Raw genomic sequence first — 15204 nt, 5'->3', positions numbered from 1 at the left:
CCGGCGATGGCCTGATATGAGCTACCGAACAACAATGACACTATGGCGTCGTTTGTTTACAAACATGAGATTGATTCTAGACCAGAATTTGCTTTATCAATTTTTTTCAATTTTAACCTCTTTTATCGCGATTCTGATCAAGATTGCACAGCAAATCATCGTGCTTTTAGTGTATCTTTAGTTTCCACATTGATTCGCTGTGGATTCGTGTTTAAATTTTGAAATTTAACATACATTAAAATAAGTTGCAAAATTTCCTGCTTCAGCCATGTATAAGGCTACCAACTGTACGGATTTTTTCCTTACCGTACAGATTTTCGACCTTCTCCGCGGATTTTTAACAGACCGGAATTTTTGTACGGAATTTTTCGCATAATACGGATTTGTACGGAATTTTAACAACTTTTTAAAAATTTCATTGCTTTTTTGATTGGGCCAAAGCTTTCTCTAATTAGATATTTTTATTTAACTGTCAGTTTGATTTTAAAGGGATACCTTGCATAATTTTCCGGGTTTTCCTCAGTTCAAACTTGATTGTCAATGATTGTTCTTTTCAAAATCCTTACAAAACATATTTATTAAATTAAAGATCAAATTTTGGCTTGTGAAAACCTTGTGTTGTGCTTGTATTTATAGGATCTCTAGAAATGTTTTCGTGAAAACACTAACAGCGATATTATTCGTAAAAGCAAACTTGACATTTCGTAAACTTTTAAACGTTTAACAAAAATATTTTTAATTCCCAAATTCCAAACATATCTAAATACAGTGGACTCTCTGGCTTCTCTTCTCGATGACAATATTGCTCCAGCTGTCAATAAAATTTTCAGTCCCTTAAAGAAGATTGCTTGGATTTTCCGTTCTATAATTTGATAACTCCCTCTCTCGACGGTCTCTTCAATATCGACAACTGTAGTTCCTTGACAGTTTTGTTATACCATGGTGTCATATCGGTAAAGTACACTGGTTGGTCACTTTTTTAGTTTGTACCCCGTTGGTTGGTCAAGGTCAAACTAAAGAGTGACGAACTGTCACTTTTTACACGGCGCTCACGCACACTATCAAAACAAACGTTTGGTAGTGTGTGTGAACTCCGTCTAAAAGGGGTGTCAAGCTTAAAAGTGACCCGTTCGTTTGACAACAGTTGGTGTCAAACCATCGGGGTTTGAGTACGGATTTTGGCTCAGCAAGAGTTGGTAGCCTTACACTGAGCAAAACTCACACAGCGCATCGAAGTGCTTCGCACATGATCTGACCCTGCAGTACAGAGCACTCAAATATCAATCGCAAAACACTCGAAATTGCGGTGATTGGCCATCTAGGGGACGGACAGATCGGTCAATACATTATCAACGCATTAAAATAATTGGTCAGCATATCGACATTTCGTCAATATATTAACGAAATCCCACCATGCCTTTAAAAACCTTGGTGAGTTGAAATGTCAGTTGAAATCAAATCAAAACAAAACAAATTTCACCGGTTACGACGTCGTTCCAGAAAACCGAACAAAACCCGTGGAATCGGTGGCCGGGGAAGGTGGTGACGATGCAGAGAAAGTCAAGTCAGGTGTGTTTCCTCTTCCTCCGCCGCAAGAGTGCAGTCTGGAAAATGAGATGGTTCTTGGAAATGTAGGATAGTTGCTTAAACAATGGCCGTGTGGTGTCTGATCGATTGCAGATCGAACCGTCCCGTTCCATTAGATCGTGGTCAATCGCGATCCCGCAGCCATTAGCCATTTGCAGGAGTTCTCGTTCCGAGTCCGGGTCTGCGACGTCCACCAACTCCGGCCCAGATACGTCCTCTTGCGAATGTGTTTTGACAAACACGAAAAAACAGTCCTTGTTTTGGGAGACAGATTTTCTAACGAGAAACCATTTTTGAAGACGCGCAATAAAGTTTTGTTTACGTTTCTTCCCCGGCAGATAGTTCTATCAGAATCGACGGCTCCGATTCTGTGGTACCCTGTGCGGGTTCAGGAGTGCGCTACGTGCAGGTGCACCCTGTGGACGAGCTGTCAGTCGAGGAGTTAAGGAAAATCAAATAACACGTGTGCTACTAACTACTGTATACTAAAGTTCGAATAATAAACGATTGCAACCGAGATTGCAACATTGGCGACGAGGCGGGCGCTCTAGAACCCAGGGTAAGAAAGAATTTGTTCGTTATTCATAAAAGGAAAAGACGTAAACATAAAAATTAATCTTGCTTTTTAAAGCAGCCGGACGAAGGCATCCGCCGCTCAAAGGCATCCGCCGGTCGAAGGCATCCGCCGATCAAAGGCATCCGCCGCTCAAAGGCATCCGCCGCTCAAAGGCATCCGCCGCTCGAAGGCATCCGCCGATCAAAGGCATCCGCCGCTCGAAGGCATCCGCCGATCAAAGGCATCCGCCGATCAAAGGCATCCGCCGCTCGAAGGGATCCGCCGCGCAAAGGCATCTGGCCGGTCGAAGGCATTCGCTAGACGGAACATCCACCGCACGGAGTAGGAAAGCTAGAAGCAGTACCAGCTGCGCCGGAAGAGGCAGGACGTACGAAGGTCGTCCACCACAAACATGTTTTCTCGGAACTGATTCGGCAAGACGATTCAGGAAACCAGCAAGGTAAAAGTTTTAGTTTCAAATGCTAAGTGAAATTTTCTGAGTATTTTCATTCTATTAGGATGGAAAGGTTCGAAATTCCCCCGTTCACATTCAAGACGCTGCCGGCGAACGAAGTTCGTGACCAATGGGTCCGCTGGAAGCGAAATTTCCAGTATGCAGTTTTTGCCAGTGGAGAAACGAACAAAACAAAACTGAAGTACATTCTTCTGGCACGGGCCGGTCCTGACCTTCAGGATGTTTTCCAAACAATCCCCGGAGCCGACGTGGAAGCGGACGATACGAATGGAGTGGATCCGTACAAAGTTGCCGTTGAAAAGCTCGACGCTTACTTTGCTCCAAAGCACCACGAATCGATGGAGCGGAATATCTTCTGGACGATGAAACCAGACCAAGGAGAGTCCATCGAAAAGTTCCTGTTCAGAGCTCAAGAGCAAGCCAACAAATGCAACTTTGGCAAGACACAGCAAGAATGCCGCGAAATATGCGTGATTGACAAGATCACATTGTTTGCCCCGCCGGACTTGAAGGAGAAGATACTTCAAACGGACAAGAACAGCCTGGATGATGTCCTCAAGATTGTCTCAACGCACGAATCCGTGAAGTATCAGGCCAGCCAGATGGTAGCAGCAGGACCGTCCGGTAGTCGTCAACCATGCCTGGTCCCGGTGGAAGTGAACCGAATGCACACACATCCACCAAAGAACCACGCTGTTGAGTGTTCAAGGTGCGGCAAACGCGGGCACTTGGGAAATGACCCAAGTTGTCCAGCGCTCAACATCCAGTGTAACCGTTGCCAGAGAATTGGACACTACGAGCAAAAATGTCGAACAGTCATGGCGAAGGGCGCAGTGAGCCGAGCTACGAACTCAACCCCAAAACCAAAGCGCAGTTTTCAACGAGTACGACCAGTAGATGATGAGAACATCGTTGACGAGGGGGGAGACAAAAGTTTCATATTCTCCATCGGAGATGGTGACGAATTTCTGTGGATCAAGATTGAGGCATCATGACGCAAGTGCTGATTGATTCTGGAAGCAACAAGAACATAATTGACGATACGACTTGGAAGCGTATGAAGGTACAAGGAATCGAAATTCGAAATGCTACCAAGCAGGTCGACAAGCAGTTCAGGGGATATGGCAAAGACGCACAACCACTCAGCGTCATTGGAATGTTTGATTCTACAGTCGAAATCCAGAATGAGAATCAACAGATGCAGGCTGAAGCACGATTCTACGTCGTCGCAAATGGAAACCAGCCGCTGCTCGGGAAGGAAACCGCCCAGGAGCTCAACGTACTAAGGCTTGGGCTGCCGGGTCAAGATGACCGGACCTGGATGGTAAGTTTGATTTTAATACTGCTAGGTCATTTCTTTCATCAACTTAAATATGTTTCAAGATTGAGAACAATAGCCCGTTCCCCAAACTGAAGGGAATTAAGCTCCGCATTTCGGTTGATGGCTCGGTAACTCCCGTCGCTCAGCCAGCAAGACGACCACCCCTTGCTCTGCTGAGTCGCATTGAGGAGAAGCTGAACCAACTGGAATCTACGGACATAATCGAGAAGGTAGAGCAGTACAGCGACTGGGTTTCACCCTTGGTGGTGGTGGTTAAAGATAATGGCGACTTGAGACTGTGTGTTGATATGCGCCAGGCGAACCGTGCGATCAAGCGGGAACACTTTGTCATGCCGACAGTTGACGATATCTTGCCTCGGATGAACGCAGCAAATTTTTTCACCCGGCTGGACGTCAAGGACGCGTTCCACCAGATTGAGCTGGAGGAAACGTCACGCTCGATTACTACCTTTATTACGCACCGCGGCATGTACCGATACAAACGACTAATGTTCGGGATCAGCTGTGCCCCGGAACAATACCAGAAAATCATGGGACAGCTACTGGCGGGGTGCGACAACTGTGTGCATTACATCGATGACATCATTGTGTTTGGACGCACAGAAGAAGAACACGATCGTTGTGTGGAAAAGGTGCTAACCGTACTAAAGAGCCGTAACGTTCTGCTGAATCTCAAGAAATGTTTGTTCAAAGTGACTGAGCTCGATTTCCTTGGTCATCACATTTCGGACAAAGGCATACGACCAGCTGACGATAAGGTGCGAGCGATTCGAGCCTTCAGATCTCCGCGAAATGTCGAAGAACTTAGGAGTTTCCTGGGACTAGTCACTTACGTCGGAAGATTCTTGCCGGGTCTTGGGACAATTTCGGCTCCGCTGCGAAAGCTTACTCAACGAGACGTTAGCTTCAGCTGGGAAAATCAGCACGAGCAGGCTTTCTTGAGGTGGATTTTCATATTTTTCATGTATTTCTTGGCATGCTTAAAATTTCAATTACAGGTTGAAAACGATGATTTCGGACGTCAAGAACTTGAGTTTTTGACAACTCCTTCGTACAAGAGTCGTCGCGGATGCATCTCCGGTAGCACTGGGCGCTGTTTTGTTGCAATTTGAATCCTCAACCGACGACAGCCCAAAATTTATTTGCTACGCAAGCAAAAGTTTGACATCTACCGAGCAGCGATACTGCCAGACCGAGAAAGAGTCCTTGGCGTTGGTTTGGGCGGTCGAACGATTTGCGCATTATCTCATCGGTCGGACGTTTGAATTAGAGACTGACCACAAACCCTCGAAGCAATTTTCTCACCAACATCACGCCCATGCTTGAGGATCGAACGATGGATTCTTCGTCTACAATCGTTCAGGTTCCGAGTTGTCTACCGGAAAGGGTCATCTAACATTGCTGACTCTTTGTCGAGGCTAACCGTGCATTCCAATGACAACGAAGATATCGATCCTGATGAGAAGTTCCTGATTCTGACCGTGTTGGAATCAACGGCGATCGATATTAGTGAGATTGAGGACGCGACCATTCACGATCAAGAGCTGACCCTCGTGAAGGATAGCTTGCGCTCAGGAATTTGGAAGTACCCGGAGATCAAAGTGTACGAAACCTTCCAAAACGAACTTGGATTGGTCGGAGAGCTCGTTGTCAGGGGCAACAAGATGATCGTTCCGTCAAGTTTGCGCAGGAGATTCCTTGAACTGGGACATGAGGGACATCCAGGAGAATCCGGAATGAAGCGGAGGTTGAGAGACAGAGTATGGTGGCCAGGAATGGACAAGGTCATCAAGAAATGGATTACTGATTGTGAGGGCTGCCGACTAACAGGACTTCCGCAGAAACCAGAAGCGATGCAACGAAGACCACTGCCCCTGGAAGCTTGGGTGGATGTTGCCATCGATTTTCTTGGCCCGCTTCCTTCTGGGGAGTACCTCTTCGTAATCGTTGACTACTTCAGCCGCTATAAGGAAATCGAAATAATGACCAAAATCACAGCGAAGGATACCGTTGATCGACTTCGTGCCATTTTCAAGCGGCTGGGGTTCCCGAGGACAATCAGTCTCGACAATGCGAAGCAGTTCTTGAGTTCGGAGTTCCGGGACTATTGTAGGGAATGCGGTATAACCCTGAACTACACAACACCGTACTTCCCGCAGCAAAATGGAGAGGTCGAAAGGCAAAACAGATCATTGCTGAAGCGGCTGCAGATCAGCAACGCTTTGAAACGAGACTGGAAGCAGGACCTTGACGAGTACTTGACGATGTACTACTCTACGCCGCATTCCATAACCGGAAAGACACCGTCGGAGTTGATGCTGGGACGCACGATTAGAACCAAACTTCCGTTCTTGAGGGAAATTGAAACCGCTCCGCCAAACGAAGAGTTCTGTGATCGCGATGCTATTGCGAAGAAACATGCTTGTGACCGTGAGAACATCAAGCGGAACGCGAGACCTTCGTCGATTCAAGAAGGGGATAAAGTGTTGATGCAAAATTTACTACCCGGAAACAAGCTCACGACAACCTACTCTCCGGTCGAGTATACTGTTGTACGGAAATCTGGTACACGTTGCACAGTACAGAGCGAGGATAGTGGAACAACCTATGAGCGAAACTCTTCGCATCTGAAAAAGATTCCAACTTCACTGCCAGCGGAATCTGTAGATCTAACATCAACTCGCTCATCAACATCTCCATCTAACTGTTCTATTTCGCAGGAACCACTCCGGGAAGATTCTCCACCAGCACCATTGGATACCTCACCGAAGCCTGCTGATATCCCTAATATTCCGTCAAGGCCAAAGCGAGTTTGCAAACGTCCGCTGAAGTTTGATGATTACGTTGATGTTCCGCTCGATCAATAAAGGAAGGGAGATGTGGTACCCTGTGCGGGTTCAGGAGTGCGCTACGTGCAGGTGCACCCTGTGGACGAGCTGTCAGTCGAGGAGTTAAGGAAAATCAAATAACACGTGTGCTACTAACTACTGTATACTAAAGTTCGAATAATAAACGATTGCAACCGAGATTGCAACAGATTCCAAATGGCCAGATCATCTTGGTGTTGAAAATGCACCCGACTGGCGAGATCGAGTTCAACAACAAAACGGTATTCGAAAGCTTAATTTACACAGAAAAAAATATGTAAATTTACACAGCATGTAATTAATACGAAGAAGTCCGGATTTTTTAGAAAAGATGTGCTCGGTTTGAGTTCTAGATGATAAAAGGGAAAGATTTATTCAACCTCACAGCGAAGTCGTTTCAGAACGTTACGCTCTACGTTTGACATTTGCGTTCTAATTTAGTACAACGAACGAGGGGTGTACATAACAACTCCTCCCTCTTTTAGCAAGAAAGATTTCTAATGAATACAATTCAATTTAGTTAATTTATCTGAACGAATTTGTTTTTTTTTTCCTAATTCTCTGATATCACTTTTAATGATTATTTAATTTAAAAAAAATCCTAGTCTTCTGAATTCACTAATTATATTGATAATTCAAATCATGAATCGGCTTTCTGAGCCTTTTTGATCTACGTGGATACTCTTCAGGCAATTCTGCCGTAAGCGCACTTCTTTTTCTTCTTTTTCCTCCAGCCATCACCGGAAATCCTCGAAATTCTTCTTCCGAACTAATATCTGCTGCAGCCGTACAAACTGCTTCCTCCTCGCCCTCGTATTCGCCGTGCACCACTGGAAACAGGTGCACATTCGGGCGCTCCTTACGCTCGTGATGGGGTTTAAGCTGCATCTTGTGGGCCATCACCCGAGCGCTTCCAACCGACACCTGGAATAAGTTTTTGGAAAATTGTTTTAGAAAATGTGCTCTAATCCATTTGTTTGGGATATGCGCATTATGGTTTTTGTACCATACAACATCCCCTGGAATCAGATCTTTTAAAAAGTCATTAGAAACTTCCACATCCCTAAGACAATCATCTAGGTTTTCATCAGGCGAGGATTGTTGCTTGAGAAGATGCTGCTTATAATTGTTTTTGGGATTAAGTAAATCAAGCAAAGTTTTAGGTTTATAATTGAACACCTTTTCCGCAGGAAGTTGCCCGGTACTAGAAACTACATTGTTCCTATAATTCATCAAAAACAAACTAATCTGGTTCTCCAAATCAATCTCAGCCATTGCAGGTTCTAGTAAAAACTTCTTTAAAACATCCTTCGCAGTTCTCACCAGCCTTTCAGCTTGGCCATTACTAGATGGATTATATGGTGGACTTTTCAACACCTTAATGCCCTGTTTTTCAAGAAATGAAACAAATGCATGAGAATTAAATGGAGGACCGCCGTCCGATACCAAAACATCTGGTAACCCAAATCTTGCAAAATATGCAACCAATTTCTGCAATACTTTGGCACAATCCGTACCTTTCTTCATCCACTCAATCTCTAACCACTTTGTGTTTGAATCCACAATTAAAAGAAAATTGCTATGAGAAAAATGGAAAAAATCAATATGTATCCTACTAAATGGTCTTGTTGTTGGAGTCCACTGAGACAAAATTTTTGGTTTTGGCACCACTGCCATGCTAGCGCATACATCACAAGTTGAGACAAAGCTTTCAATATCTTTGTTTATACCAAACCAATAGACATGTTTTCGTGCTAACTATTTCATTTTCACTATTCCTGCGTGATTGGCATGCAAAAGTGTCAAAATTCCGCTTTGCATTAAACGTGGTATAACCACCCTGTCCTAGAGACCCTAAATAGGGAGACTGGTCTAAGCTTGCTAAATCGATCTGGCAACGTATGTTTTGAGCTTGGCAACACTGATAAGTTTTGCTGTGCGTAAAGGCAAATGCTCGTTTGGATACGTCAAACTCGCGTCTGTTTGGGTACGTCAAATTCACTTCGTCCAGTCTCCCAATTTAGGATCTCTACCCTGTCCTGGTACAAAACGCACCCTTCAACTACTTCCAAATCTTTCTGATTTGCAAAAACGTCCATTAAGCGTTTGTCAAACTTAAGCGGCCAACCATCACGCAGATAGTTAATAATTTGTTGTAAATAAACGTCGTCCTTTGTCACCTTCGCAACCATAACATAATCTATTGGCAATGTGTTACTGAAATTTATGCTCCGAACAAAATCTTGATCTAACTCAGCAGGCACCGCCTGCTCCAATGGAAATCGCGAACAAAAATCCGCATTTCCCATTTTCGCAGAAGGCCTGTATCTGAGCTCAAACTTGTAAATGGACAGCTCCAAAATATAGCGTTGAAGTCTCGTTACAAATATTGAGTTTTTGCCCTCCTTGCCGAAAATCCCCAGCAAGGGTTTGTGATCAGTGTAAGCAATAAACTCTTGTCCAAATAAATATTTATGAAATTTCTTAATAGTACAAACTAATGCCAAAGCTTCCAAATGCAGAATTGGATACTTTTTTTGTGCGTCATCTAAACTAAAAGAGGTAAAACCAATTGGTTTTTCAACCTTGTCAATTACATGAGCAATTACTCCTCCCAGACCATAGCCCGAGGCGTCAGACACCACAACAATTTCTTTATGGGGATCATAAAACTCCAAAATATTGGCTTTAATCAAAGATTGTTTACTTTCTTGAAATGCCGTGTCACAATCATGACTCCAGACAAATTTAACATTTTTCCTCATCAAATTGTAGAGATGATATAACTTGGAAGATAAATTAGGCACAAATCTGTTATAATAATTAATCAATCCCAAATAAGACTTTAGTTCATGTACATTTGTAGGCACTTTAGCTTTTTGTATAGTTGAAATTTTGTCAGGGCTGGTCATTAAACCTTTCTCCCCAATAATATGTCCCAAATAATTTAACTCAGGCACAAAAAATTTGCACTTTTCCCAATTTACTTTAATGTTTGCCTTCGCAAGTCTGTCCAAAACAATTAACAGCTTCTGACGACAATCATCAACATTCTCTCCTGCTATTAACACATCATCCAAGTAACAGAAAACATTTTCAATGCCACCCAATATTTGGTCCATGACAAATTGAAAAATTGACGCACTAGGAGAAGCCCCCTGTGGTAAACGGTTATATGTAAACAAACCTTTAATAGTATTAATAACCATAAATTTTCTGGACCTCTCCGATAAAGCAAGTTGAGTATAAGCTCCCTCCAAATCCAAACAACAAAAAACCTTGCAATTTGCCAATTTAGCAAATAAATCACATGCAACCGGCAAAGGATAGGAATTTGGAACCAACACCTTGTTGATTGAGACCCTGCAGTCAATCACCAATCTAATCTGATTATCTTTTTTCATTACAACAATAACAGGAGACGCCCAGTCACTCGACTTTACCGGAGTTATCACATTTTGTTTCTCCAATCGATCTAAATAAATTAAAACTTTCTCCCTTAACCTGTAAGGTACGTCATAAGCCTTTTAAAAATGGGCACATCACTCCTCAAAACCAATTCAGCTTCAAAACCTTTAATAGGAGTAGAAAAATCCTTAATGAAAACCTCACCATAATCATTTTTAATTTCCTCAATCAATTCTTCACGTTTTGGTGTAGTTAAACTATTGACTTGTTCATCAACAATCAAATTGCTAGAAAAAATTGCCTCCATTGAGAGAAGAAAATATCCATCCAGTTCCTGCCAAAAAGTGGAATAAATTTAAAGTTTGAATTCAAAATAAGAAGCTTCAAAACATGTCTAGAACCATTGAGCTCAACTAACACATCTGTTTCTCCCTCAATTTCCAGCTTGTTTCCGTTCACCACCAAAAGTTGCTTATCACATTGTTTCAAAGGTTTGTCAAAAAGAGTAAAATATTGGCTCTTGCCCATCACAGTAACCGTAGAACCACAATCTACTTCCATCGACACCAAAATATCATCAAGTTTGACATTCATCAAACATGGCTCACTAATCTTATTAATGGACTCCACACACATACACTGCAATTCACCTGAGTTCCATTCGGAGTAACTATCATCGCTGTCACTTCCAGCCATGTCGCCAGCTGTTGTCAATCGACCCATCATGTCCGTGAGCTGCTTCTCTGAACTGGTTCCAGGTTTCGCTAGATCTACAAATTTGACCACATCACGCTTCAAATTCTTGAGAGTAAAACACTTGCGTTTCACATGGCCAGGAACCCCGCAATATTCACAGACTACCACAGATTCCTCTTCTAACTCTGGCTGAGAACCTTGCCCATATCTACTGTTTGATTCATTATTTCTAAAATTTTTGTTATTGTAACGGTTCGGTTGTTGATTGTTTCTGTTGTTGTTGTTTGTGTGATTGGCATTGCGATTATTGTATTGTGTGTTGTATCTGCCAGAATAGCGATGATTTTGATTACGATGATAAAAATTGTTCGCATCACGTCTGTAGTTATTATTATTGTTGTTATTTTGTGGCTGAGAGTTTTGCCTAATGTACGGACGAAAACCTAATCTCTCATGCACCGATCTACGAAAGTTGTTCACTTGCCCAGAAGAACGAAAATTATGTTGTTGTGGAGAATATTGATCGATAAACCCGACAGGAAGATTATAATAATTGAAGTTGTTGTTGTTATTGTTCAATGCATGCGCGTTATCCCTGGCTATATTCCACGTCGTAATTAGTTTATCCATTTTATCTAACGTTAAACCTTCCTCCTTCAACAACATTTCCTTCAACCGATCATCCCTTAAGCCCGCCAAAATGCGGTCTTGGATGGCCACATCACGAAAGGCACCGAAACCACAAAAATCCGCCTGCAGCTTGACGGCCTGTACAAATTCTTCTGCCGTTTCGTCAGGCTGCTGATTACGCAGACTCAACCGGAATCTTTGAACAAGGTCAGGTTCTACCCTATCTAGCTTCAATTTAAGTTTGGCTTCAATATCGTTGAAGGTTGCATTGGCCAAATCCTTCTCATTATAAATCGTTTTAAGTTGAGTAAATAGATAAGGACCGCATAAATTCATAAAGTGAGCTTTTTGTTTTTTAGAATCTGTCACGTCATTACCGTCGAATGTATATTTCAGACGGCAAATCCAGTCCGAAAACGAAGAACCCTTGCGGAACGGCTCGATGGATGAAACCATGCCTCCTTGGCTCATTTCAACAAACTTCAATCAATAGTTTTAAAAAAAAATCAAAAAAAAAAAGCACAAGGAGACCTATTAGTCTGGCTCAAAATCAATATATATAAAGGTTTGAAGTGACTCACCCACACAGCGGCAACTTAACCTCAAAAAATCAGCGCTTCCAGGTACTGCAACACGTGGCTCGTTCCCCGCTCACCCGTAGCGACAGAAATTACCAGCCGGTCACCTATCAGCTTCCGACAACGTCGAAATCACTTGGTTCTGTTCCGAAATCACCGGAAGGACAATCCACCGCCTCGTTGATGATTCCCGACACGTCACAAAAGGCAGAACACACCGCCCCGGCCAGAAAACACCAAAATGTCCGGCTCCTCGGATCGACCCTGTTAAAACAAAAGATTACACTCTTATTACTCTTCAAACAAAGATATTAGACCTGCCGTAAACAGGCAGTCGTTAAAAATTAATTATTGTTATAGTTTCAATAATAAAAAAAGAGGTTCTACACCACGAACACTGCACTTTTTTTTTTGCTTAACCGTCTACAGAAAACTCCAAAAAAAACCACTTTTTCCACGCTCCGCGTCAGGGAAAGAAAACAAAATGGCTTCTCTTTGTCTGCCCCTCGTGCGATTCCTTTTGTTCTTTCCTTCGTCAACTTGCTGCTTACCGACGTGTTCACACGGACAATTCTGTATTTTCTGGACAAATCGATTATCACCGACTGTCTTTTCACACGGACCAAATCCGTAGTCTTCCGGGACAATCGATTATCACCGACTGCCTTTTTCACACGAAACAAAAATTCCGCTGCTTCACGGGCCAATCAGTTATCACCGATTTCCCCGGTAACCAAAGAAAAACTTCTCCCAAATTTTCCTCCAACCGATGCGCTTGCCTACACCGATTTCCACCGAGGAAAACTGAGAAAACTCTTTTTTCCTCGTCGCCAATTAATACGAAGAAGTCCGGATTTTTTAGAAAAGATGTGCTCGGTTTGAGTTCTAGATGATAAAAGGGAAAGATTTATTCAACCTCACAGCGAAGTCGTTTCAGAACGTTACGCTCTACGTTTGACATTTGCGTTCTAATTTAGTACAACGAACGAGGGGTGTACATAACAGTAATTACTGTTTCTTATGTAAACTCACTCAATGTAATGTTGAAATATAATGTAAAGAGTAAAAAGTCATGGAAATTACTCTAATGTAAATCTAAATCTAATGTAAATCATGAATCTAATGGAAACGTTGAGCATGGAAACTCAAATCTGATGAATTTCTACCCGTGTTCGGCTTCCTGTAAATTACTATTCAATGTAAATCATATATCCAATGTATTTCTGCCAAACGTTGACTTCAAAACTACCCGAACTAAAAATAGTAATATTTGGTTCTCTTTCTATCGCTCTCATACTTCGCTGGCCCACTGCCTGAGCCTCGCTCTGAACAAGTTGATGCTTTAGCCGCTCGTTTATAAAATGCGAAGATGGCTCAGTCGGCAGCGGGTAGCAGCAGTAACACCGAATATTACACCCGTCGTCCGTTCGATTCCAGTCCAGCGTTATTCCACTTGGCCGTCGACGAGAAAGCGTCCCCTACCTGTGAAACATTTTTTTAAAATCATAATTTCCTTTTGCTGCCCGCTTCACTCATTTTAAAATAGAACATAGGCCACACCCTTTTCCTACTGCAATCCAAGTCGAGCTTCTCATTCCCATTGGCCAATCAGAATTAGTTGATTTGAACTAATGTAAATTCCAAAAGTAATGTAAATTCCGAAACTAATGTAAATTTTCAAAACTAATGTAAATTTCCAATGAATCTAATGTAAATTTCCAATGAACCTAATGTAAATATACATCATTTATCATGATACCTTTTGGTACATGATAAATAATGTAAATTTACAGAAATATTTTTTTCTGTGTAGTTTATCTACAATGCTTCAATTGACTTTACTCCTCAGATAGCATCCTCCTGCTTGCCGACTGCTGACGATTTGCTTCCTCAGATATCCGGTTCAAAAACAACACCTGCATGATTTGCTCGTTTATGTGCATCCTGTACGATTGCAGCGGAGACATTCCGAACATGAGGGAACTGCACGAGTCCACCGCCCCACGGTGAAAAATCACAGATCACAGGAGGCGAGTACATCAGGATTCTTCGATAACCTCATCCAAGGCAAAACGGCGCAGACCTAGGCGCAGACGAATCCCGTGGGGCCCGCGGGAATGTTCGGCCTTCGACTTGTGAGACTCGCAGAACCGAACCGCATACGACAAAACAAAAGATGAACCGTTAGAAACATCGACGACGACGACGACTTTGGTCTGGCACTATCCGGTGGTGGCGGAAGTTCTTAACCCAACTCGAGCCTTTCCAGCGCAAAGGTGGAGGTGCTAAATCCTTTTCATCTCAGTTGTTGAACTTTTTCAACCAGACCTACAAACGGTTCACGGGATACAAGCCGACGAAGATCTCAAACTCTTTGTGTTAAACCTTTTCATAATTTTTCAATTTTCCATTTTTTGTAAATATAGTACTGTTTTTGCTTTTTATTCATAAACCACCGAAAAAAGGGAGAGGAGGGGTACGTTTCGTCCTGTAGCATGCCCTAGACACCCTGGCAAGAACGCTAACAATGCCATAATCTCGCCATAGCCATAACCTCGTTAGCCGTAGGCACGCCGGAAGTCGTCATGGATGAACTTCCAGGGTAATCCTCTTCCTGATGGCTGACTTGGGAGAGATGAGCTTCCACAGATTGTGAGCAATCTTTATGTGTGTGTAGTGCTGTGCGACCGGCGTGCTGGAGACGGTTCCGCGGAACCCACAGCAAAAGTCCAGGGATGCTGAAAAAACTTTGACACATTATGCTCCAAGGGCAGATGGAGGCCAATACAACCAATTCTGAAAGTTGTTGGCTTCGTTGTTGAGCTTCCGTGCCGTTAACATTTTCGGGCACCACACAACTCAAACAACATGATCGTGGAGTGTGGACCGTTCCGGATGCTTTCACCAAATCCACGTCCACTTCATTTGATTCTGTTTTTTTTTTTTTTTTCTCGTCGGACGGCTCAGGCAGAAGGGTCATACGAAGGTGTCGTAGATTCCGGATATCCGTGTCCCAGTGTCCGTGTTAAACTCCGTTTTGCGCAATCTTTTTTGAAAATGAAATG

The 15204-nt window shown here is 43.0% G+C and overlaps 3 protein-coding genes across 7 annotated transcripts; 2 read left to right on the top strand and 1 right to left on the bottom strand.

Moving 5' to 3' along the window:
• The first annotated feature begins 1974 nt into the window (after nucleotides 1-1974).
• On the top strand, nucleotides 1975-3613 carry LOC119769198. Its single transcript, XM_038261112.1, has 3 exons — nucleotides 1975-2146; nucleotides 2222-2603; nucleotides 2662-3613. The coding sequence occupies exon 3, from the start codon at nucleotides 2663-2665 to the stop codon at nucleotides 3611-3613; it is 951 nt and encodes a 316-aa protein (XP_038117040.1). The 5' UTR covers nucleotides 1975-2146; nucleotides 2222-2603; nucleotide 2662.
• Nucleotides 3610-6978, top strand: LOC119769197 (uncharacterized protein K02A2.6-like). Its single transcript, XM_038261111.1, has 4 exons — nucleotides 3610-3942; nucleotides 4002-5040; nucleotides 5254-6623; nucleotides 6681-6978. Exons 1-4 carry the CDS (start codon nucleotides 3610-3612, stop codon nucleotides 6825-6827), a joined length of 2889 nt encoding a protein of 962 aa, XP_038117039.1. The 3' UTR covers nucleotides 6828-6978.
• A 190-nt stretch (nucleotides 6979-7168) lies between these two features.
• LOC119768600 lies at nucleotides 7169-13137 on the bottom strand. 5 transcript variants are annotated; one of them, XR_005278095.1, is made up of 4 exons: nucleotides 12691-13137; nucleotides 12143-12403; nucleotides 10886-11005; nucleotides 7169-7751 (listed from the first exon to the last, which is right to left on the bottom strand). XR_005278095.1 is itself a non-coding variant. In XM_038258715.1 (4 exons), exons 2-4 carry the CDS (start codon nucleotides 12030-12032, stop codon nucleotides 7727-7729), a joined length of 471 nt encoding a protein of 156 aa, XP_038114643.1. In that variant the 5' UTR covers nucleotides 12033-12041; nucleotides 12143-12234; the 3' UTR covers nucleotides 7169-7726. The 5 variants fall into 5 exon arrangements, 3 of the variants coding, with proteins under 3 accessions (XP_038114643.1, XP_038114645.1, XP_038114644.1); XM_038258715.1 differs by lacking the exon at nucleotides 12691-13137 and adding an exon at nucleotides 11939-12041 and having other exon boundaries at nucleotides 10654-11005; nucleotides 12143-12234; XM_038258717.1 differs by lacking the exon at nucleotides 12691-13137 and adding an exon at nucleotides 11939-12041 and having other exon boundaries at nucleotides 12143-12234.
• Nucleotides 13138-15204: the final 2067 nt, after the last annotated feature.

This window comes from Culex quinquefasciatus, chromosome 3 (assembly GCF_015732765.1).
Source record: "Culex quinquefasciatus strain JHB chromosome 3, VPISU_Cqui_1.0_pri_paternal, whole genome shotgun sequence".
Classification (NCBI taxonomy): domain Eukaryota; kingdom Metazoa; phylum Arthropoda; class Insecta; order Diptera; family Culicidae; genus Culex; species Culex quinquefasciatus.
This window is presented reverse-complemented; position numbering and strand designations above follow the sequence as displayed.